The sequence below is a fragment of the Pollicipes pollicipes genome, unplaced genomic scaffold, assembly GCF_011947565.3.
Source record: "Pollicipes pollicipes isolate AB1234 unplaced genomic scaffold, Ppol_2.1 Scaffold_3447;HRSCAF=4054_pilon_pilon_pilon, whole genome shotgun sequence".
Taxonomy (NCBI): domain Eukaryota; kingdom Metazoa; phylum Arthropoda; class Thecostraca; order Pollicipedomorpha; family Pollicipedidae; genus Pollicipes; species Pollicipes pollicipes.
Genome location: NW_023596297.1, coordinates 26,760,374 through 26,782,169, shown reverse-complemented (window position 1 = coordinate 26,782,169; position 21,796 = coordinate 26,760,374). Strand labels below are relative to the sequence as shown.

The window sequence follows — 21,796 nt, the reverse complement described above, 5'->3', positions numbered from 1 at the left end:
ATGGCGATGGGCAAGTGCCGGCTGGGTGCCAGTGTACGATACAATCCTGCTGCAGCTGACTTCCTGCATTAAAAAATATTATGGCTGCAGAAATTTCCTGTACGCCAAATTATTGGTGATGTCCTCCGGCGATAGGACGAATAGATCGCCTACTCACTCTGAAGCAGCCGGCGCAAACGCTGACACATGGGAACACTGGCTTAGTCAGGTTAAGACGTTTTACCTTCACAGACTGGCCTTGGCTCTTGTTCATAGCTACGGTATAGCTCTGCTTGATGGGAAACTACCCGGTCAAGCTCGAAGGGAATGCCAGATTGGATAAACAAAATTCAGGAATGCACTCATGGATAAAAAAGAAATTAACATCACGCATAAAACGGCAAGAACGCCATGAGAAAGGGTCAAAACACATGCATTCAACGATATATAGGTTCAGGAAGTACCGCATGATAAACCCTCGGGAACCATAACCACCTCTCGGGAGGTTAAGGTCATACAAGTTAGCCAACCCGTCCGCTAGGGTGGCAATTTCACGCGGCCACTCTAGCATTAAACCAACGTTTCATGTCACAACCAAACGATGACGCATTGCGGAACATATTCCATAAAAGTGAAATTTTGTCCTCTAGAGCAGGATTTTGCACTTAGATATGCCAGTTGTTACAAGTGAGCTTATTTCATCACATCTGAAGCTTGCCTGAATATCTTCAAATGTGTAACATCCATTTTACAGGAATCTTCAAAATTTTAGCATTTTAAAACAAGCATCGGATATGATGAAATCAGCTCACTTCTACCTATTGGCACACTTTCGAGTGAAAGAGACTTCCGTGGACTTTTGGACTTTCGACAGTCATGCTGTATTTCACTGCTGACAACCTGACGGTAGTGAACTGAAGCCGTGACTCTTCGGCGAACAGAGCCTTTTTCAGGAACTGAGGTGCCTTCAGATTGGAAGGCCCCTTGTAGCGCTGCAGCTGCATAGCCTACTGGGCGAGTCGCTGCAGGGAAATCTCACTGTCGCCGTGCTGATACGGGCTTGTACTCGAAAAGCGCCGAGACATACCAGGAGCTGATGGACTAACTAGAGACAGCCAAAGGGCACCTGGCTAGAGGTATTCAAGTGAAATGCCTCTTCAAGCCTTCACTGCTAGAGCTCACACTCCTGCGCGGAGGGCAGGACGACGGTTTCCTCCTTTAGCAGCACGGTCTGAAGGCAATGCTGCCGTATTTCTTCGTGACAGGTCACCATCATTATGCTCACCAACCGAGCCGTCACGTGGGCAAATCTCATACCTTCCCCAGTGTGCCATGGTGAAGCTACTGGCGGGCGCGCATGCCTGGGGACACTTGCGCAGCGAGACCGCGGTGCCAGCAGATCAGATGCTGGTTGACCTCGGTCTTGCACCGAGGTCGGCACCGGTCGGCTCTTGCACCACGTCGTTTGGCCAGTTTCTGGGACCGCGGAAGACTTGGCTTAAAGTTTGGAGACTCGACAATTCCAGTGGTTCCCCTCTCCGCCCGACGTGACCCCTTGTGATCTCCGCACCCCGCCCCCCCGAAAAAAAAACACAAGCTAGAAGCTAACTGCCAACTTCAGTTAGAGCGTCAGAGTCTCCGCCGCCATGTCAACCGTCTCCACAGCAGCAGTTTCTCCCGAAGCGCTCCTGAATGTAGTGATCTGCAGCTACGCCGCTGAAAGCAAAGTGTGCAGCGTTGCGCGCTACAGCTGCAACAGCTACAGTGCAGGCCTTTACTTTAGTAGTTTCCCCGCCAGATTCTAGCACCACGAAGTGGTGCTGTATAGGCTAATCCGTTCTTATTGTCAAAAGAAAAATCGCACGAATAAATACATGCCCGGAATGCCTCCAAGATGCATGATTTAATGCTATAAAGCGTTCAAAGACATTTTTCAGATGCGTAAGGGTCCACCTGTTGGCCACGGCTTAGCGCAGGCCGCGAGACCGACGCCGCGCGGTCTATGGAGACTGCAATGCCTGTCGTTGCTGTTTTTGTTGCTAAAATCTGCAAGCGCGCGTGCTTAAAATCACGTTACATAATGTGTATCAGTAATGGATTCTGACTGAATGTTTAACATCTCCAGAAAAACAGGCTTGGCTACTTTAATGCAACTTGTTGACTCACTTCCATCTGCAATCCTTATTCGCAGGGATCATTCATATATCTGGGCAACACAGAGACAAACTCTGACAAAGCCTCTGTGCTCTATCAGTTTAGAAAAAGATCCCCTGGACTACTGCATCGATCTACAATCTACATTCGCAGGGGCGTTTTTATCTCTGAACAACACAGATGAAAACTGCGACAAAGTCACCGAGCTCTATCGGTTTAAAAAAATATTTTGGACCATTGCAGAATGAAGAGCTCCGGCGATTTTTTTTAGTTGAGTGTCAAATTCAGGCGGGGCTGATCTCGCGGTAGCTTCTGACATGTATTCCAGATATAGAACGCCAAAACGAAGAACATCTAAGAGAAACGTGCAATCAATAGCAAATGTTCCATACCCAGCAAAAGCAATTATTCTTTAAAGATTGTTTTAATTATTACAAACAGTTATTTTTTAAGGACCTTTCGCTATCAATGTGCCCCTTTGTCTACCTTGTCCCCCTTGCGAAGGCTCCGATGTAATCCATCGTCCCCTTGGCGTCCAGAATCATATTCCACGTCACGTTCTTACCTTACTGAGATGTTATATTTAACCGCCATATTATCATCTTGCCGCTCATGCGCACCAAATCCTCCTGCAACGTATCGTCCCGTTAGCGTACAATGTCATATGCCATGCCATATTCCACTACATACGTCATATTTGGCCAAGCCGACCAGGGTAATGGAAAACTCGGTGCCGATGTCCGCGAAGTTAGCGATTTATTCAGCAATTTATTCAGCGACGAGTTCCGATTTCTCTGACGAAAGGTTTGAAAATCAATTATGGCACGAGAACATCGAAAATTCGCCCTTGGCAGGTACGGCCTGCGGCCGGTGGCAGCGGGCGCGCTAAAGGTCAGTTGACGGCAGAGGGCAGGGCGGACCGTACCGAGTGTTGCGGCACATTCAACATTCGCCACTAAATTCTGCCGTTGTCTGGAGTGGCGCGATCGTGTGGTAGAGGTCAGGGCTCACACAACAAGCGCTGCTCAGCGGTAGCTCTGATACCAGAAATCCATCCATTCAAATGTTTCGGATCAAATCTTTAAAAAACCTCATTTTGCAATATCATGTGACCATCGAGGTCAAACACTGTGTCAAAGGACGAAGGAAACTCGGTGTCATCCAAAATTTACCGGCCGATCAGAAAACTGTAAGCACCAAAGTATTCACGAGCGCAAGAGTCTTGAAGAAGTCCTGAGCTCTCAAGACTTCTTGACGTTTGACTTCGTCTCTTCTTGACTTCAAGACTTCGCGCTTCAAGGTCAAAGGCGGGCTCAACAATCAGGAACTAGTTTGACGGACGTTAGTTTGTTTTGTGGTGCAATTTTTGATGTGTGCAGTTTTAAAATCGGCCGGTGATTTCGGGTGAGATGAGTTTCCTCGTCCGTTGAGCCCGCGTTTCACCTTGAAGGGTGGCCGTGACAATTCAGGACCTTTGACGGACGCTAGCTCTTTCCGTGTGGAATATTCGCATGTTTGCAAGTTAAAATTCAGCCTATTTTTTGGATGATAATGATTTCCCCGTCCTCTGAGTCCGTGCTTGACCTTGAGGGGTGACCTTGATAGGCCTGGACTTTTTGACGAGTGCTAGTTCTTCTTGTGGTTGCATATTCTGACACTTGCGAGCTTAAAATCGGCCGGTAATTTTTGGGCGATATCCAGTGGATTTCCCCGTCCTTTGAGCCTGCATTTGACTTCGAAGGGCCATCTTAAAATGTCAGGACATTATGACGGACGCTAGCTCTTTTGCTTGTAAGTGTTTTGATGCTTGCAGTTTTCTAATCGGCCGATAATTTTTGGGTGATATCTAGTTCCCCGTCCTTTCCCCTCCTCGTGTTTGACTTTGAAGGGTAACCTTAAAAGGTCAGGACTTTTTTTAGTAGCGCTAGCTCTTTCTGTGCTGACTTTTCTTATATTTGGAAGTTAAAATCGGCAGGTAATTTTTGAGCGATATTGAGCTCTCCGTCATTTGAGCCCACGCTTGACTCTAAAGGATGACCTTGAGAGGTCAGGACTTTTTAACGGATGCTGGTTCTTTCTGTGGTGAATCTTCTGATGCTTGTAAGTTTGAAATCGGCCGGTAATTTTTGGTTAACATAGAGGTCCCATCCTGTGGTGCCGCGTTTGACCTTGAAGGGTGGCCTTGAGAGATCGGGAGTTTTTGTCTGACGCTAGCTCTTGCGCCTGGGAACGCTTTGATTCTTGCGGTTTTTCTAATCGGCGGGCAGTAATTGGGTGATATGGAACTTCCCGTCCTTTGACCCAGCTTTTGACTTCGAAGGTCATATGATTTTGCAAAATAACTGTATTTTTCGGTGCACTCGTGCCATAATTGACCTGAAGACCTCCTCCAGACAAATCGGAACTCGTCACTAAATAAATCGCTGCATAAATCGCTAACTTTACGGAAGTTCGATGCCGACCAATTGACAAATAACACGCAAAAACTCCACCCTGAAAAACCTATCGCTGCTTATATCAGGGCCCTTGAACGGAGGTTGATACAAGGGTCTGATCTGTTGAGATGCCATTGCCGCGTTGGTGAATGGACATGCCCCGTCGTTATCGTAATGATTATGCTTTAAAGGTAAGATGATGATGAATCCCTAAAGCATTTCGGTGATGTGATTGCGTAGGGTGCGTGGTTCGCTCTGATGGACCATGTAATATGGCAAAGTGAGACACCAACGTATACAATGACCGTGTGTTTGCATCTGCTGATACCAGTATGGCATATCTTGCGTTTTAGGTAAATATTTTTCAGGCTGTTTAGGAAGTGTGAGACCTGCACTGTGATCTATGGCCCTAGCTGGTGATACTGAATCTACTTGGATGCCAATGATTCCTCTGAAGAGTGATGGAAACGGTGATGCTTTTTGGCATGCATGCCCTAAACCATGTATGGAAGCCCCCCATGTTGAGTTGAATGTAAAAGAAATTCATTGCCTCATGTCATTGATGCCTTTTCAGAACAGGACATTGGAAGAATCAATAATCTGAATAGCCAAAGATGGAACATGGAGCTCACATGATTCCACTTCCTGCTGTTATTTTGCTTTTTCTGATCTTTTTGGTTTTCACATTGATATTCATGTTTAGGTATGTACCAACTTCAAAAAAAGAAGCAATACCATGCTTTTGAAGTGGTGCTGGAATGGTTGGTGTGCCTTTATTTGACATGTTATTCCCAGTGCCTTAAATTGCCAAAATTGAAGCTTACATGTTTTCATTAAAGGCATCTTCAAGTATTACCAGTTGGTGCATACACACATTTCACTTAAGTTCTCGCTTCTTTTGTTGGTTCTGAAGGCTTATACATGGTCAGTTTTCCTTTAATGGTTACTTCATTTACCATTTTGATAACAAATGTCATTTAGGCATGATAGTAGGTGAACTTATTTTTCCTCGATGCTAGGCATATAATGCTGATTGTATGTGATACTTTGCTGTAATTTCATCTTTCAGCACAGCTGCTGGCTCATCATTAACAACAACTATCTCATGCCTGTGCAGCATGCTGGCACAACATGGCCCATATTTTGTAATGTTTGTGACATATCAGTTTCAGACAACCTGTGATGTTCTCTCAGTCAGTGGTGCATTGGACATCTCAAGATGCTGTCCAAGTACACCTTGATCCTTTGCACATACCATTTTCACTTGATGTGCTTGAAGAAGGATCAGGCATTGATGCTGGTGGCACTAATACAGGTATGTGGTTGTTTTGTGGCAGATGATATTTGTTATCCCTGTAAACCTTTAAATTTTCAGAGTTTGCCATGCATGAATACCAATTAATGGTTGTTTGGTTCCTGGAAACAGTTGATGACAATATGTGTGATGGTAAATCCCTGAAAGGAAGAGATACACTTTTCAGATCTAGATTTGAAGCTGCACAGAAAGCTAGAATGGGTGTGTCATTCTGATAGAAAAATACAGGAGTGTTTTTTTCATTATTTAAACCAATACAATGCTATCTATACATTATAGTTTAGGCATTTATCAGTTCACTCATAGATATCTCAAATTTTAAATTTCAATGACTTTTTCATTGATTCATTTTGCCAGACTGATCGCCAGCATCAAAAGCATGCATTCCTGCAGTCACCCAGCTTGGCAATGTAGGAGAGTATCCCTCATGCTGCACGTCCACTCCCATCACCTGCATTCCCACACCCAGCCCTCTCACCAATCCTCATGCCCGTTTTATCGGGGTCACCGTGCTCCCTCGCCCGCATCCCGGGGTTGATCGGATCCTGATGGCTGAGGGGCGCTTCGCACAAGTCAGTCACCGCGCGTCACAACGCTTCGCTTCGACCAGAATGTCCGGGCTGCGGGGGCCGTGGGGCTCATACAGGTCTAGCCGTTTGACGCCCGTGCCGCGACTGGGTGCTCCGTGCTGACCTCCGCTTGGGGCGCATGGTCGCACGCGGCGGCTCAAGAGATTAAGAGGTGGCGGCGCTTCACCACGTTCAGGACGATGGGGTTCTCGCCGGTTACACGTGGCCGTTCGGGAGACGTCGTTCGCTCTGTATAGCACCGGGTTAGCCCTGGCGGTGACCACCTACCGAGTGAATGTTCTGCCGCCCCCAGCTATGTTCGGAGGTGGGCGGTGAGCTCCTAAGCAGAATGCCTAAAATCTGGCGTATGGACACTCTTTCTTCTTCCAACCACCCCCACGGCGACTCCTCTTCAGTGTGGGTGTCGCCGCCCACGCCAAAGACCAGGCTTGGGCAGACGGCGTTCGGTGACCATCTTCTGAGCATCGCACCGCTGCGCAGGTCTCACCCCAATGTGACGCACCACTGCCCCAGTACCTGACGGCTCAGCGCTGTAAACAAAACTCCGATGGGAAGCTACTATTGGCTCTGTCTCAGTCCGTTTCAGCGTGAACAGGTGTCCTCGAAATTTGGTATTCCGGATTTTCGTAGGTGCCCGGACGGTCCCATCTAGGTTCATTACCCCAACGACAAAGACGCCATCGTTTAAATAACGGCCCCCGCAAGGACACCGGCTTCGGCCGGGGTAGGGGAGTAGCACCCCCTCGGGTGTCACCCCCGGTAATGGGAGGTTTCCATCACCCGCATCCGACCGTCTCGCCAATCTTCATCACCGTGTTATCGGGGTTGCCGGGCCCCTTCGCTCGCTTTTCCGGGTTGATGGGATCCTGATGGCTGAGAGGTGTGTCGCACAGGGCATTCACGGCGCGTCCCAACACTTCACTTTGGCCAGAATATCCGGGGCCACGGGGATCCCGGAGGTAGTGTCTGAAATTTGGGGGTCTCTTAGTTCTTTTCACTGTAAGGCAATTCATTCTCCGTTGATATTCACAGGGAAGAATACATAAACGAAAGATATCAGTGAGCATTATCCGGTCAGTGTCTGTCCACAACCATCAACAGCACCGCGTTGCACACTACCTTCGACCGAGAGACATGCTGCAGACGGAGGCTAATCGTCACCCTTGCATAATGATTTATTTCATTGCGCTCCGTAGTCTGACCCTGCTCAACAATACATGTAAACCACGTACCTACATCCCCGCATGTCCCCAAACGCAGCACTGGGCGAGCCAAATTCTCAACAACGAGGCCATCTCCTGGTATAGCGTACAGCCAAAGCGCACAGAGAGAACCGAGAGAACAGCGCAAGGAACAGCGAATATCCCGTACGCGCGCGGCCACGGTGCTTCATGATGACACCCCTGAGTTGGTAAAGAAGTACGTAAGGTAATACTAAAATATATGTGGCAATATTGGGTACTTAGCACTCATTTTGAGCAAGACGCTGATAAAGATTCATTAATAGGCATGCGTAATTGTTCGTCCCTAATAGCTGTTAAGTTATATAAATGGCATGTAAGTTAGATGTAGACTGAAATGCGACCTTGCCTCCCCGCTTGGGCATGCTGAAACAAGCTGGCTGACGTTTCCGGCTGTTGGCGAGGATGTAGCGTTGGGGAGAAGACATTTTCCACCCGGCATTGCGAGCTGAATATAGAGCGAAGGCACACGAAAATGGTCAAGAAGAAAAGGTTGGATTTTTTCTGTCTAATTGGGAGCGGCCAATTTACGCCACGAGTGTAAAGCTCCGGAAGTGTTTCTTGTTCTTAATTGAGCGGGCGTATTGATTGCAAATTGAAATATGAACGCAATATTCGTCAAATTCAGCGGTTTTGTCAGTCAATAAGTTTTAGAAAATCACGAAGAACTTATTAAAACAATGCCAAAACAGATAGCACCTGGCAGTCTCTATCGTCAAAGGCTTTTCGTTTGTGCGCGCCATTTCTGTAACATTCCGAGTTTCCGCGACGTTCATGTGCAGGAGCCGCGTCGGGCCATAACAGTTGGATTGGTCGGCACTTTGGATAAAGACTGAGCATATTATTGTAACGGACTCAACGTCGATGAGCACATGAAACACGTGCTAACTTTGCAGGGCTGGTTTGCTCTGTGGGGAGCAAGTAATCCCGGCCGCCGCTGCACTGACCGCCGGGCTCCTGTGTCACTGGGGCTTTACGACGCACTCAGCTGCTGAGGCTATATCGCGTCGCCTGCGTCTCGACCTGGCGGGAAGGGCGGGCACCGGGGGGTATTGAACCCCGTACGTCTGGTCTCCCAAATGTGCAGTGTTTAACGCAGATGCGTTAACCACTACACCACTGGCACCCACCAGCGTTTCGGAAGGGGGAAGTTGTGTAAATAAGCTGGGAGAGGGCTGAGGAGAAAAAAAAAACGTTTAACCCAAATCGATAGTAAGACATTGTTTTCTCCCTGGGTTTGGCCAAATTTTTTCTCAAAATTTGGAGAGAGGCTAAGTCACATCCAACTGAATAGGAAACTACGTCCCTGTTCCCAAAGGAAGTATAGCTAAGTGAGTAGATGCCAAAATGAGTATTGTGTTTCCCGAGTATCTGTCCCTTAGGTGAGAAATATACTTACTTGGCTGGTAGGTAGCTGCGCTTGCTGTTGTATGCCAAATGTTCCTATTTATATTACAGTGGCTTGCAAGATATTTCGATCATAATGCTGTCATGATCTGTTCTGGGGAGATATGCAACGGGCGCACAACATTTGAAGCATTGGTTTCTATTGGTTTCTAAATTGAGACACACATCTCCTCTCAGAATACAATTTGCAATGTAAGACCAGTTTTTGTCTGCTCCATAGCTTCAAAAAATACAGTACGTGTGATCATTTGCTTCTGAAGGAAGCAATTACTTCGTGAGATAGAAACTCGCAGAATCGCAAGCCGACGGTCCTCGACTATCCAACGACCGGTACGATGGCCCACCCCAACGCCACCGGCTGGAACTACGGTTCTGCGCGCCGGACCGAAGTGGCGTCCTCCTCCAAGTCCTGACTATGTTTTAATTGTCGACTAGCAGTCACCATGTCGTGCTCAATTTTAGTTCGAAGCCTTCGCTTTCTTGAACAAACTTGTCTGGCCTGCAAAGGCTTCTTTTAACCTGCAACCCCGTCGTGGCCTGCCTGCATGAGACAAAGGTGTCGTCTTATACGCGGGTGAGCGCCAAATGTCACAGCATGCATCGAAGGTCCGTTAGGTCCAGCACAGTAGCCCATGGCGGAGTGGCCATCTTAGTGCACCACGTAATTCCCCGCGTAGGGGTACCACTTGATACGCACCTGCGGGCTGTCCTCGGAGTTTTCAGGGTGGCAGTGTGTTTTATCTGCACCCCCTCTCCCCTCGGACGAGATGTTGAATGTGGACTCGAAGTCTGTTGTTGGCTAGCTTCCTGGGCCGTTTCTAGTGGGCGCCGGTAGTGTAGTGTTTAACGCGTCTGCGTTAACCACTGCACGTCTGGGAAACCAGAGGTGCAGGGTTCGATTCCCCGCGGTGCCCGCCCTTCCTACCAGGGTGAGAGGCAGGCGACGCCATAAAGCCTCAGCAGCTGAGTGCGTCGTAAAGCCCCAATGACACACACCTTGGTCGTTTCTAACCATGGAAGATTTTAACACGCATACTGCGCATGGGGCTGTACGCTACCAGCCGCACAGGCAGACGCTTGGAGAGGCTCGTGGATGCAAACCGCTCGTGTCTACTGAACACAGACCTCCCCACGCATGTGTCGCTTCCATGAGGGACCATTCACATCGGGACGTCAAGCATGCTTCCTGGAAAAATTATGTGGATGTTATAAACTAGTTTACCTCAGTCCAAGTCTAGAGCAGGATAACGGCTTCTTCTGGAAAATGACCCTCAGCTCCAGCGCCAGTACTGAGAGTCGCTGGGCGCACGATCGCCAGCACGACTGGGCTAGCGAACACGATAAGACGGGGGTGCCGGTATTGCAGTGGTCAAAGCGTCTGGGAAACCAGAGGTGCGGAGTTCGATTCCCCACGGTGCCCGCCCCTCCTGTCAGGGCGAAAGGCAGGCGATGCCATAAAGCCTCTGCAGCTGGGTTTGTCGTAAAGCCCCAATGGCGCTTCAGGATAAGGCGGACTCTAGCCGACAGATGCCTGCTAGGCACTGACAACTCAACGTTCGTACGTCACAAGGAAGAGAGCGAGCGGACAGCAATTCGATTTAGCGGAGCAAATCTCGTCCATTGAACAACGCTTTTACCATGACAGATATGCGGTTGGCACCGAAGAAGGCCAAAAGTATAAAATCTGGGCCTGACGAAATGCATGACGAAATGCTAACCAAGTTGAACAAATGTTCTTTGACATCGAGACTTAAGTTTTTAAAGTTACATCTAGACCAGCGAAGACTTTCCTGACAATTGGAAAGTCAGTCGTGACACTAGTCCTTTAACCAGGAAAGGATGAGCCCGTCCTCATGCACTATCGTCCCGTATCACTGACGTCGTCCCTTTGCAAGATGGTGAAGAGAATGCCTGATGTGGTTTCGTGAGGTCAACATTTTGCTGTCGAATATTCAACGAGGATTTCGCAAAACCGGAGCAGTGTCGACCACCCGCTGATTTTCGACACCGACAGATCCTCTTGTAAGTGGAAGCAACGTACCGTTGCTGTGTTTTGGACATAAAGCGCGCTGGTGGTGCCGCTTGGTGCTACAACATTTTGTCAAAAGTTTTCGGGCGGGGCCTGCATGGCCACATGGAACATTTTATTGTCAACTTTCTGCGGCAGAGATTTTGTCGTGTTTAAACAGGTGGAACCCGCTCCGAGTGCTTCGAACTGCTGAATAATGCTCTTCAGGGAAGTGTCCTCCGAGTGTAACTTTTTATCCCTTTTATCCCTTTTTGCTTTCATGATAGTGATATACCTGATCGTCTGCCACCGAATAGTGGTCGATCACTTTTTCTGATGACTTTCCCATCTGGTGTTAGACTTCACTCTGCAGAGAGACAGCTGCAAGTTTTGATAGGCTGACGCAATGGAGTTTGGCATATATATTCCGTTTTTCGACCGCTAAGATCACCCCTAGACACTCTTGCGCAGGAAGTAGTGCGTGGACCCAGAACTTCACGTGTATGGTATCGGCCTTCCGGTTTGCGACGATTGCGATGATTCTGGGCTTGACCCTGGATTGTCGTCTTATCTTCAAACTTCATATTCGACCCTTCACCACTTCTGTGTTCTCATCGCAACATGAGCGTTCGAGACGTCGCGTTCTCCCAACCTGCTAGTGGAAGCTAACGAGCCACCACTGGATTTGAGGTGTAAGAAAGTTGCGTTGAATGACACGATCAAAGTAGCGCAGTTCCCGACTCACCCGGTGCATGACTCATTCTCGCACTTGCTCATTATCTCCTTTTTGAGAGGGAAGGAAAGCTTTTCAAGGCCGATATGTGTGTGCATCAGACATTGGGTGCGGAAGAGTGACATCCAGATAGATGAGATCGCGACGATCTCTCCAGATCAGCATCAACCGCCGTTGGAATTTGCACCCCTTACGTGTGACCTATGCCTATGCCATGCGGGAAATGGTCCATACCCGAGGTAGAGTTCGTGCAGCATTCTGCGTAACAAAGGTCCTTGCGCGACATATCTCTGAAGCTTTTCATGGATGGATCGAAGGGAACTGTTGGGACTGGGTGGGCTTTTGTCTGTGGTGACGTCACTCATACGCTTTGTCTACCGCCTCAAGTCACTGTGTTTCCAGCAGAGTTGTTTGCCATGCTCGCAGCAGTATAGCTCTTGCGATGCCGTTGCTAAAAATGATGTTCTGGGTCTGTCTGACACCATGATCTCGCTCATCTCTAGACCCAATCTCCGAGTCAAGCAGCCACTCTCCCCTGGTCCCATCAATCTGGGACGAGCTCTGGCTCGCGAGCGGTCTTGGCATTTGTGTTACGCTCATGTGGATTCCCATTCATGTTAGAATTTTCTGAAAGGAACGTACAATCGCGGCAACAAAGGTGGCGGCTGGCCACGGCCGTCCACTTTCTATTAAAACGCCAGTCTGCGACTTGCAGCAAGATGTTGGGCAGTCGTGTGTAGACCATGGTATGGGAGATGGGATGTCTCAAGTAGCTCCTTCAAGGAGCTGAAACGCCCCATATGTGAAAAGGAGACATCACACCGTAAGAAAAGTCTCAGTATGCTAAGGGTTCCCCTGGCCGCCAGCGTACCCCAGCGTGTGACGGGTGTGGCAAACGGCTCACGGTTTGATGTATGTTGGTTTCTTGCCACCAATACGATGCGATAAGAGGGGCATGCTGTTTGGCAGCGACTATTGCTCAGCCTCTGGATAGACCAAGGGATTCCAGGCCGTGACGCCAAAATGGCACCACGCGTGAGACGCACCGCGGTGGAACGGAATGGCCCTTCAGCTCCTGGCCGGAAACATTAATGTGCCTCCTATTGTTGCACTCAAGAGACTTCTTTGCCCGGAAAGAAATGATGGGTCTCATTAGTGTTGAAAAGAATGGGTCAAACTGAGTTGAAAAATGAGCAAGGCCTTCCTAAGTCGCCAGAAAACGTTCATTATTTTGCAGAACCGATTGGTAAAACAAATTACATCAAAATATTTGAGCTGGCGCGCCCGAAATGTCGGTGGGGGGGGGGGGGGGCAGGACAACGATGATCTGGGTTTCAATTTTCGTGGAACCGAATGGCCACTGCAAATGACATCACGCCCCCTCGCTAGAACGACCGTCGTAAAGTAATGATTCAGAATGTCTGTCAAAATGAATTCGCGCCGCTCAGAGATAAGGCTAGATGTATCTTTTTTAGAACTTTGAGGTTGTTCTTTGAACAGATTAACAGTTACAGCTGCACGAAAAATAGAGATTTTACCTTTACCCTTGCAGTTCCACCTCCGGATTCTAGCCAACACCTCTTCACGGTGCTGCAAATGCCAATGCGTTCTTAACATCAATCTATAAATCATGCCGATGAAATAGACGCCCGGACTACCTTCTGAATGTACGATTTTACATTAAGTGTTCAAAGGTAATTATTTTAGATGCGTCGTCATTTTCATCCACTCGACCCACATCCACGACTTAATGATGGCCACAGCGCCGACACTGCGCGGCTTACGAAGACTGCAACGCCTGACATCAATATTTTTATTAATATTTGCGACCACGAATGTTCAAAGCTACATCATAGTTTGTGTCACTAATCGAATCTGACGAAATGTGGAACACTTCCAAACAAACACGGCGTGACCAGGTTAATGCAAATTGTTGACTCATTTTGATCTCTAATTTACGTTCGCGCTGTCCCTCATGTCTCTGTAGAACCCATATACAAATCATGACGAAGCGTCTGAATCCGACTGGTATAGAAAGTCCTTTGGACCATTGTAAAATGGAGAGCGCCGGCGATTTACTTCATACAGTCGTTCAGCTCACGATTTCTTCATTGTATTAACTCTGAGATTCAGTCAGAATTTACGTCACGGTAACTTCTGCTTTCCAGTTATAGAAAGAAAAAGGAAAAATGTAAAATGTAACTGTAAAATGTAATGTAAATGTAAAAAATGTAACAATTAAAAAAGGAAGCAAAAGAAAAAAAGAAAAGTGTACTCCTATTAACCATTGGGCCATATCTGGCGCTTTGGGGGCATGTTTTCTCTATTAAGGGGTCCTTTGTCAACCTTGTGCCCTCCCCCCCCCCCCCCCTCCTCCTTTCCAAGGCTCTGGGTGCGCGACTGGTTGTCAGCGAGCTGTCTTACCGCGTGAGGACCCAGGGCGATGTCAGCGCAGCCTTCACTGCAGAATGGATCGGACTAGAAACTCGTCAAAAGGCGTGATGACGTGCTGGGATGTGCGAGAAGCGTCGCAGGAGGCGTTAATGGAGGGACCAGAGAGGTGCGGAGTGACCTCTGCTGTGCGCGCCAGAATAAGGGAGAACGGCCGGCTCAGCAACGCGGACGCTATCGCGCGGTGGTTATAGCTCCATATCAGTCAGACTGTTCATCTTAGATCTGGACCTCTGCTTCCGGTGTCAAAACTGTAGTTATCTGAACCTGAAATTTAATAATTCATTGTGTCTTAAGCGTCTGAAGTGTCGTAAGATGAAGTCTCCAGACTTACTAAATCCCAGGTGCTGGTGGGCATTGGTGTCGGATCAAATCATGAAATCGCATCATGTTCCCATCGACCGTTGTCGTCATGCTTCATCGCCTTTTTCCTCAGCTGCCGTGTGTGATGCCTGACACCACTTATTTTCACACTGAGTAGCAACGGGTGATGATGCACGCTTCTTACTGAGGCCCACCGTCGGCAGTGGTGCGGTGCGAACTGAAGTCGGAGCGAGCATGTCACCTCAAGTTACTCTGGAGAGTTCCATGTTCGTCGCTGGGTCGCCTGCTGAATGTGGTGACAGCGGCGGATGTCCTGCTTCTCCACGGTGACACGCGAAGGTACGGAGGGTGGCGGCCGCGAGCGTCGCCAGTGACAGCGTGGTCAGGTCGCCTTACGCGGCTGTCGCACAGACCGTGGCCACGGGCGGATCTGGACACGACTATTTCCAGAGAACCCAGTGGGAACGTCATCACGACATGGTAAAGGCCGATGAGCGACTTGAGAGGACGAAGTCGAGTTCCAGGTGGAATGTGTGGCAAAGATGTGGAACTGGGTCTTACTGCACCAGTGATAACTTGAGCTGTGGCGACCGACCGCTGCGCTAACTTGAATTTTATAACCATGCAGCAAATGATCGCAGCTTCATGCAGCTTTTCGCAGCAGAATGTGCGTTGACTTAAAAGCTAGGCGCATATGTTAGATTCCATTCAAGGTGCTCGATGTGCCACGATTAATGTGTAACTTGCAATGCGAACATAACAAAACTTGCCTATTTGATTGACTTGGGAACCGTGAGATATGGAATGTTTGTAAAAGACGCTCAGCACTGGTGGAAACTAGTCCCAGGTACTGCCCGCCCGGTGTCGCAGCAGCGCCAGACCAGTACCATTTGGCAAAGGGCAGAACGAATTGGCAAGCGCGGGGTGCTGTTTGTACTGCGTTATCAATTATATATTACCGTGCATCTTATCATTTTACGGGCGACTAATGTACACCTTGCGGTTTGCTGTTTGAGCCATATATGCTGAGTGGATTGTATTTATGTACAAAAAATGACGGTTGCCTATCATGCCTGTTCACATGTCAGTTTCGGGCCCGGCGAACACAGCATCGAGGCGGTGTACCAGGGGGAAGAGACCTTAGAGGAGCCCTCGTTGCCAAGGAGCCACTATCCCCTGGTGGCCGTCGTCGAAATCACCGCCGCGCCGGAATCGCCCAGCAGTGTGGTAAATACTCGAACTTACCAGTGACAGTTGTTTAAGTCTTCCGCTGTGTATTCTGTGGCGCGTTCTGTTTGAACACGACTAAGCGTATTGATTGAGCTCGATAGAAGTCACATGGCTCGCTTTCACATTGTTTTACATGTTTCCATGTGTTTCCTAACAGTTGCTTTGTTGCAGCCTTGATGTTTGGTGTTTCACCACTTTAAGGGAGTGTTCCACACTTATATGGAGTTTTGAACTGAACTAGCGATCTTGAAGACCTCTCGGTGCTGTTCGCAATCCTGTCCTTATTAAGACCTAAGCCTCTCTAGCTTCTGAGTCACGCACCCGCGAAAATGGGGAAAGATTTATGGGGGGGGGGGGGGAATATTTCAAGGGCGCCTTGGCATTCATGGCGCCATATTAACGCCATTTAAGTCATGCCATTCCATAAGCTATGCGGCGGTCAAGGCCAAACAAATATAACCATCGAGGCGTTCATATCTGGCGTTCGTGAGCACGATTTCCAGATATAAAGGCCGTCAGCTACATTCCTATCAATGTTGTGCGAGGCGCTATGATGTACTAAAACCATGGTGCATTGAGGAGCATATTTACTAAACAGAGAATTGTGCTGTCTGGAGTAGTCTTTTCAACTTATGACTTATGGCCACAGGTGACTTGGATCGCAGATGTTTGTACTGGGATACATCCATTGTGATGTGGTGGATGACGTTCATTTGATGTTGCGCCGCATGCCTTCAAGTTGTATGGAGTGGTTGTATTTGTAGCATGGTCTGGTTTTCTTAAGCCTTCTCGTGCTGCCTCCGACGTACGGTTGCCTCCGACATACACCATCTGGAAGATGATTCGGTACAGCTCACAACTCTGCCCTTATTAAGACCTAAATCCTTCTAGTTTCTGAGCTATGCGACCGCGAATATGTGCAAATTTCGGGGAGACTATTTCAAGGTCATCCATGCATGCATGACGTCATGTAACGTCATTCAAGTTAAACCGTTCCATTAGCCGTGCGGCGATCAAGGCTAATGAAAATACAATCGTCGAGTCGTGCATATCTGGCGCTCGAAAGCACGATGTCGGGATGTAGCGGCAGTCAATTGGCTGTCAGTCAATGTTATGCAAGATACGATTACGTAATCAAGCCGCGACACAGTGAGCAGTATATATACTAAAGAGATAATTGTGTTGTCTAGGGCAGTCTTTTCCACATAAAAGCATGCCAATAGTTACAAGTGAGCTTATTCCATCATATTTGAAGTTTGCTTCAATATCTTCCAACGCGGATCATTCCCTTTAAGGACTCGAATGTTCCGCACGTGCTTCGCCGCGAATTTCTACTTATGATTGCCTGGAACGCACACCTGTGCGGTAACCCTGCTGGCGTTCCATTGTGTGCCTGCTGGTGCTGTGCAGTGAGCCTGCTGGCGATGTGCCTGTTGGCGCTGTGCGGTGTGCCTGCTGGCGGTGTGCCTGCTGGCGCTGTGCGGTGTGCCTGCTGGCGCTGTACGGTGTGCCTGCTGGCGCTGTGCGGTGTCCCTGCTGGCGTTCCATGGTGGTGCTGTGCGGTGTGGTGTCCCCGCTGGTGTTGTGCAATGTGCCTGTTAGCGCTGTGCGGTGTGCCTGCTGGTGCTGTGCGATCTGCTGTTTGGTGCGGTCCGCGCCGAGCTGTGGCTGCGGTCGCCAGGCCTGACGCCACGGGCGCTGCTTCACAGGTGGCGCTGGTGGCAGTTATTCACGTCAGGGACACCCACACCAGCATGGCCACGTCGGTGCTGCACCGGTACGTGCGCCAGGCCGACGGCAGAGTCACCTTGCTACAGGTGAGGTGCCCGGCCGCGCACCGCCTTGCGTGGGACCAGCGACGGGTGCTGCTTGACTCCTCCGATACCGGCTGGGACATAGTTCGTGACACGAACTTACGACCATGCGCATTGCTGAAGGTGTCATGTGAATTCCGTACTAAAACACCTTGCTTAATGGGACATCAAGCTCAACATTCAATCGAAATTCGATAGCTGCCATTGGGAAAGATGGAATGAAACTTGACATAAAACGTATCGGTTTAGGGTTCTTCAATGACTGCCGCAATTAAGAAGGGGGCTGTTTCAGTGTTGTGGTATTCAACCAGACTTAGGCGTGCGCCACCGCCTTTCGGGGTCCGTCGTAGCGTTGATACGTGCACCACCTGTCGCTCACGGCAGGGTTACGATAACTATTTCGTTATGTTCTGTTTCACCGCGTTCTCCGCAAGTCCACCTACACGTACTGGTCTCTATAAGTCGGCAGTAGGGTCGGTTGCAACGTGATGGCGAAGTTTCGCCTGCTGTCAGCGCCATACAGTGGTTGCTCTGTCACGATCAGCATTACGCTCTGCCGTGTGTTCGCCGATCGTTGGCGTCCTGGACTGTTCGATGATCTCTGTGAGATGTGGTGTGACAGCCGCTGCATTAACGACACCCGTCAGAGTTTCGGCAGCGTTATGGAGCACTCAGTAACACTTCTTCTCCTGGGCGCGGCATGATCATTCATAGTGGGCGCGCCCATCTGGTGCTCAGTGACGCCCAGCGATGTCTTGTGGCGCCGTGTGAGGCCCGCTGTCGCTGGCTGTTCTTGCTGTAACACCTGAAAGCGCCTTCAGCACCTCTTTGAAAGCCTCTTTTTGTGCCTTGTCTCCGGCTTCCCCTTACTCTTTACGAAATCTTGTCATTGATGTCGCGTGACGTACACTGACGCTCAGTTTGACCAGCTTTTTTGCGCTGGGTATCAATATGTAGACAATTAAGGCGGTCTTAGACAATTACAACAGTATTCCTGATGGCCGAAACAAATACATGTGTTCTCAGCAGACGTGACAGTCATAATCGTTCGGACCAATAAATGCATTAATCCAACGTATTGGAAATATCCCGTTACCACATTGCAGTGGGGCAATCTAGAGAAACTGCCGCTAGATGTCTCTGCGTGTGGCAAGTGATGGCCGGGCGTGGCCGGGATCCAGCCAACTAGTGGTTAGTTGTTATCTAAGTGGGTTCTGAAGACAGCATAAACTGGTATGAATTATGTTGCCCAAGGCAAGAGCAGTGTTGTGGAGTGTCATAAAGGTACAACTACGAGGAATGGTGTGGTAAAAAAAGAAAGAAGAAATGCGCGGCAGGGATGTGAAGGCTAGCGAAGGGAGAATGGTGTTTATAGCAAGGCGAGGTGACAACGGCCAAAGTTAGCAGCATTCGTAAAGTATTCATATAATACCTTAAATCGTTTTGGGAACGGTCTGCAACCGGCCGGTTGCTTTAAGAGGTTTCGGTAAATGAACGGTTTGTAAAATAAAACAATAAATAATAGTGCGTATGACTGGGATGGCCTGAACATACGTTATGGCCTGAACATACCCGATGTTCCTCCTCGTGTGAAAGATATCAGGGGAAGTTACAGGATAGTACTTACCATGCCGGGTATTACGCTACGTTAAACTTGCTTTACAAAATTCTCTCACTGGCCTGGACTTTAACGTTCGTTCGGCGGGGTTAGGGCCCACGCAACAAGGACTGTTGTGGGCCTTATAAAATTATCCTGTCAACAAGTTTGGAGGAATCTCACAAAAAGTACACAAATTTCGCCTGCGTAGGCACCTAGGTACCCTTGGAGTAACCATGAATAATGGTAAGGTCTGTATGGGTATGGTCGCTTGGACCCCCAGGGGATTTCTCCTCGGATTAGTGTCATTTGCTGGTGCAGCATGGTCGTAAGGGATTTGAGATCCATCAATGATGTCTGCATGAGGCGATATAATTTTGTAATAGAAATTTAAGCTGCATTTCGCAATGAACTCATTACATCTGCACTATTCTGTTTCCAAAATTTAAAAAAGCAACAAGAAAATCGAAGGTCAAATGCATTCATGCGACTTGTGCGCTCAGCTGCACTGGCTGCACACTGAGCTGGCTTGTCAAATGCGGGTCTGATGTTGCCAGACATGTCTAACTCCCCTCAGATCGATGGCTTTGACCCGGAATTGGCATTGTGGCATTCAGCGGCAGCTCGCAAACCGACTCTCCCGCAGAACCCAGTGACGTCACTGTGGCATGGCGCCGACTTCCATTGCCGCCCACTGTCGACCAGTGAGAGGCATTGACATCCGTCTGGTACCTTTGTGACGTTTGTGTTACCCTGCGGCGTCATCACGTCACGTGACATCCCGTAGCACCGGTAGGGTAGTTAGGAGAGCGCTGTGACGCGCCACTGACTGTGCGTTGTCCTGTGTCGCCAGCCGCTGACCGTGCGCCGCCCTGTGTCGCCAGCCGCTGCGCCAGCCGCTGACCGTGCGCCGCCCTGTGTCGCCAGCCGCTGACCATGCGCCGCCCTATGTCGCCAGCCGCTGACCGTGCGCCGCCCTGTGTCGCCAGCCGCTGACCGTGCGTCGCCCTGTGTCGCCGGCAGCTGACCGTGTGCCCTCCTGGGTCGCCAGCCGCTGACCGTGTACTGCCCTGGGTCGCCAGCCGCTGACCGTGCGCCGCCCTATGTCGCCAGCCGCTGACCATGCGCCGCCCTGTGTCGCCAGCCGCTGTACTCGTCGGCCGAGGAGGGCGGCTCGGAGCCGCTGGGCCTCTGCTCCGTCTGCCAGGAGGCGCCGGCCGCCGTCGTGCTGCTGCCCTGCCGGCACGGCTGCGTGTGCCGCGCCTGCTTCGCGCGCACGCCGACATGTCCCCTGTGTCGTGGCTTCGTCGCACAATACTTCACGGTGCCGGCGGCCGCGGACGGCGGAGGGGGCCGCGCCGCCGCAGACACGGCCGCGCTGTGACCGCGGTGGGGGGCGCCGCACCGTTGGCGAGTCAGGGGCGCTGCCGGGCCGCGGCGGCCCGGAGGGAGGGCTCGCTCCGCCTGCTTGTGGTCAGCCTCTGACGGTGTGCATGCCGGTCGCGAACACCCGGAGCGGGCATTCCATAGGATTTCAGGGGCTGCTCTGCTGGGGTTCTGCTTGGTAGGCTGTGCTGGGCAGTACGGCGGCACCGGAGGACGTGGCTGGGCTGATGCCGATTTGTGGCCTGGCCCTCTGTATGCTGTTTTGTGCAGTTGTTTTGCGATGAATCGGGCGGATCCTTGAAGTCCTCCTCAGGCGGCGTTAGTCATCTTTGAATTGATATGATAGTGATTATGTTCCTTGAGTTATTAGTCATTATTGAAGCCTCTAGAGACGATTTAATAACTCAACGTTATATGTGATTGGGGGGCTCCTCATATGGAACGAAGCACTGAGCGAGTCTGGACGGTTTGATATGATGGTGCCTTGGACAGAGAAGTCTTTGACAGACTTTCAGTGCGCCTGAAAGTGCGAGATCTCATTCTGCGTTGTTTTGTTTCGTGTGCTATGCTTTGAGCTGTTGTGCCCAGCGCAGGCATTGAATATACCATTTATTTTTTGCCAGTCAAGAGGAATGTTTGACCTGTATACAGTGTCTTGGACAGAGATGGTCAGATTGTGGTGTGTGGAGAGGTGTGTACAACAATACCGTTTTTTAAACTTGAGATACTTCAGCTTTTGGAGGTCGCCAGTGAAACCGTAACTGGTGAAAGCAAGTAGCTCATATTTTATTCCAGGAATTAACAAGAAGTTTAGGACATTTGCAAGTCAGTGCATATTTTCAATTCCGGTTTACTAGCCTGCCGAGTTCAGGGGGGGGGTTAGTGGTCTCCATCGGCCCAGCACCGTATGGGTCTGCTTGCTGGCTCCCACTGGGCCGCGGAGTCGCGCTCTCCAGCACCACCCCAATCAAGATCGGCCAGATGGTCTGCGCCTTTGTTCAAAACGCCACACAGTTGTGAAATACTTCGTTTGGAGTCGTGTTTTGTGGGATTTTTAGCGTTTCACTACAAAAAGAAAATTGAGTGGTAGACATGTTTATCATGTGTCGCACTTGCGCTCAGCGTACGCATG

At 49.6% G+C, this 21,796-nt stretch overlaps 1 protein-coding gene across 1 annotated transcript; it reads left to right on the top strand.

The window, feature by feature from the left end:
- The first annotated feature begins 4,894 nt into the window (after positions 1–4,894).
- LOC119092366 (cell growth regulator with RING finger domain protein 1) lies at positions 4,895–21,168 on the top strand. Its single transcript, XM_037215329.1, has 7 exons — positions 4,895–4,921; positions 5,741–5,883; positions 14,841–14,976; positions 15,726–15,864; positions 17,577–17,684; positions 20,423–20,602; positions 21,157–21,168. Exons 2-7 carry the CDS (start codon positions 5,751–5,753, stop codon positions 21,166–21,168), a joined length of 708 nt encoding a protein of 235 aa, XP_037071224.1. The 5' UTR covers positions 4,895–4,921; positions 5,741–5,750.
- The last annotated feature ends 628 nt before the right edge of the window (positions 21,169–21,796 follow it).

Coding starts and splice junctions, on each gene's coding strand:
- LOC119092366 (XM_037215329.1), top strand. CDS start 5,751: ATGTTCTCTCAGTCAGTGGTGCATTGGACATCTCAAGATGCTGTCCAA. Junction 5,884..14,840: donor TGCTGGTGGCACTAATACAG/GTATGTGGTTGT, acceptor CACCGTCGGCAG/TGGTGCGGTGCGAACTGAAG. Junction 14,977..15,725: donor CTCCACGGTGACACGCGAAG/GTACGGAGGGTG, acceptor TTCACATGTCAG/TTTCGGGCCCGGCGAACACA.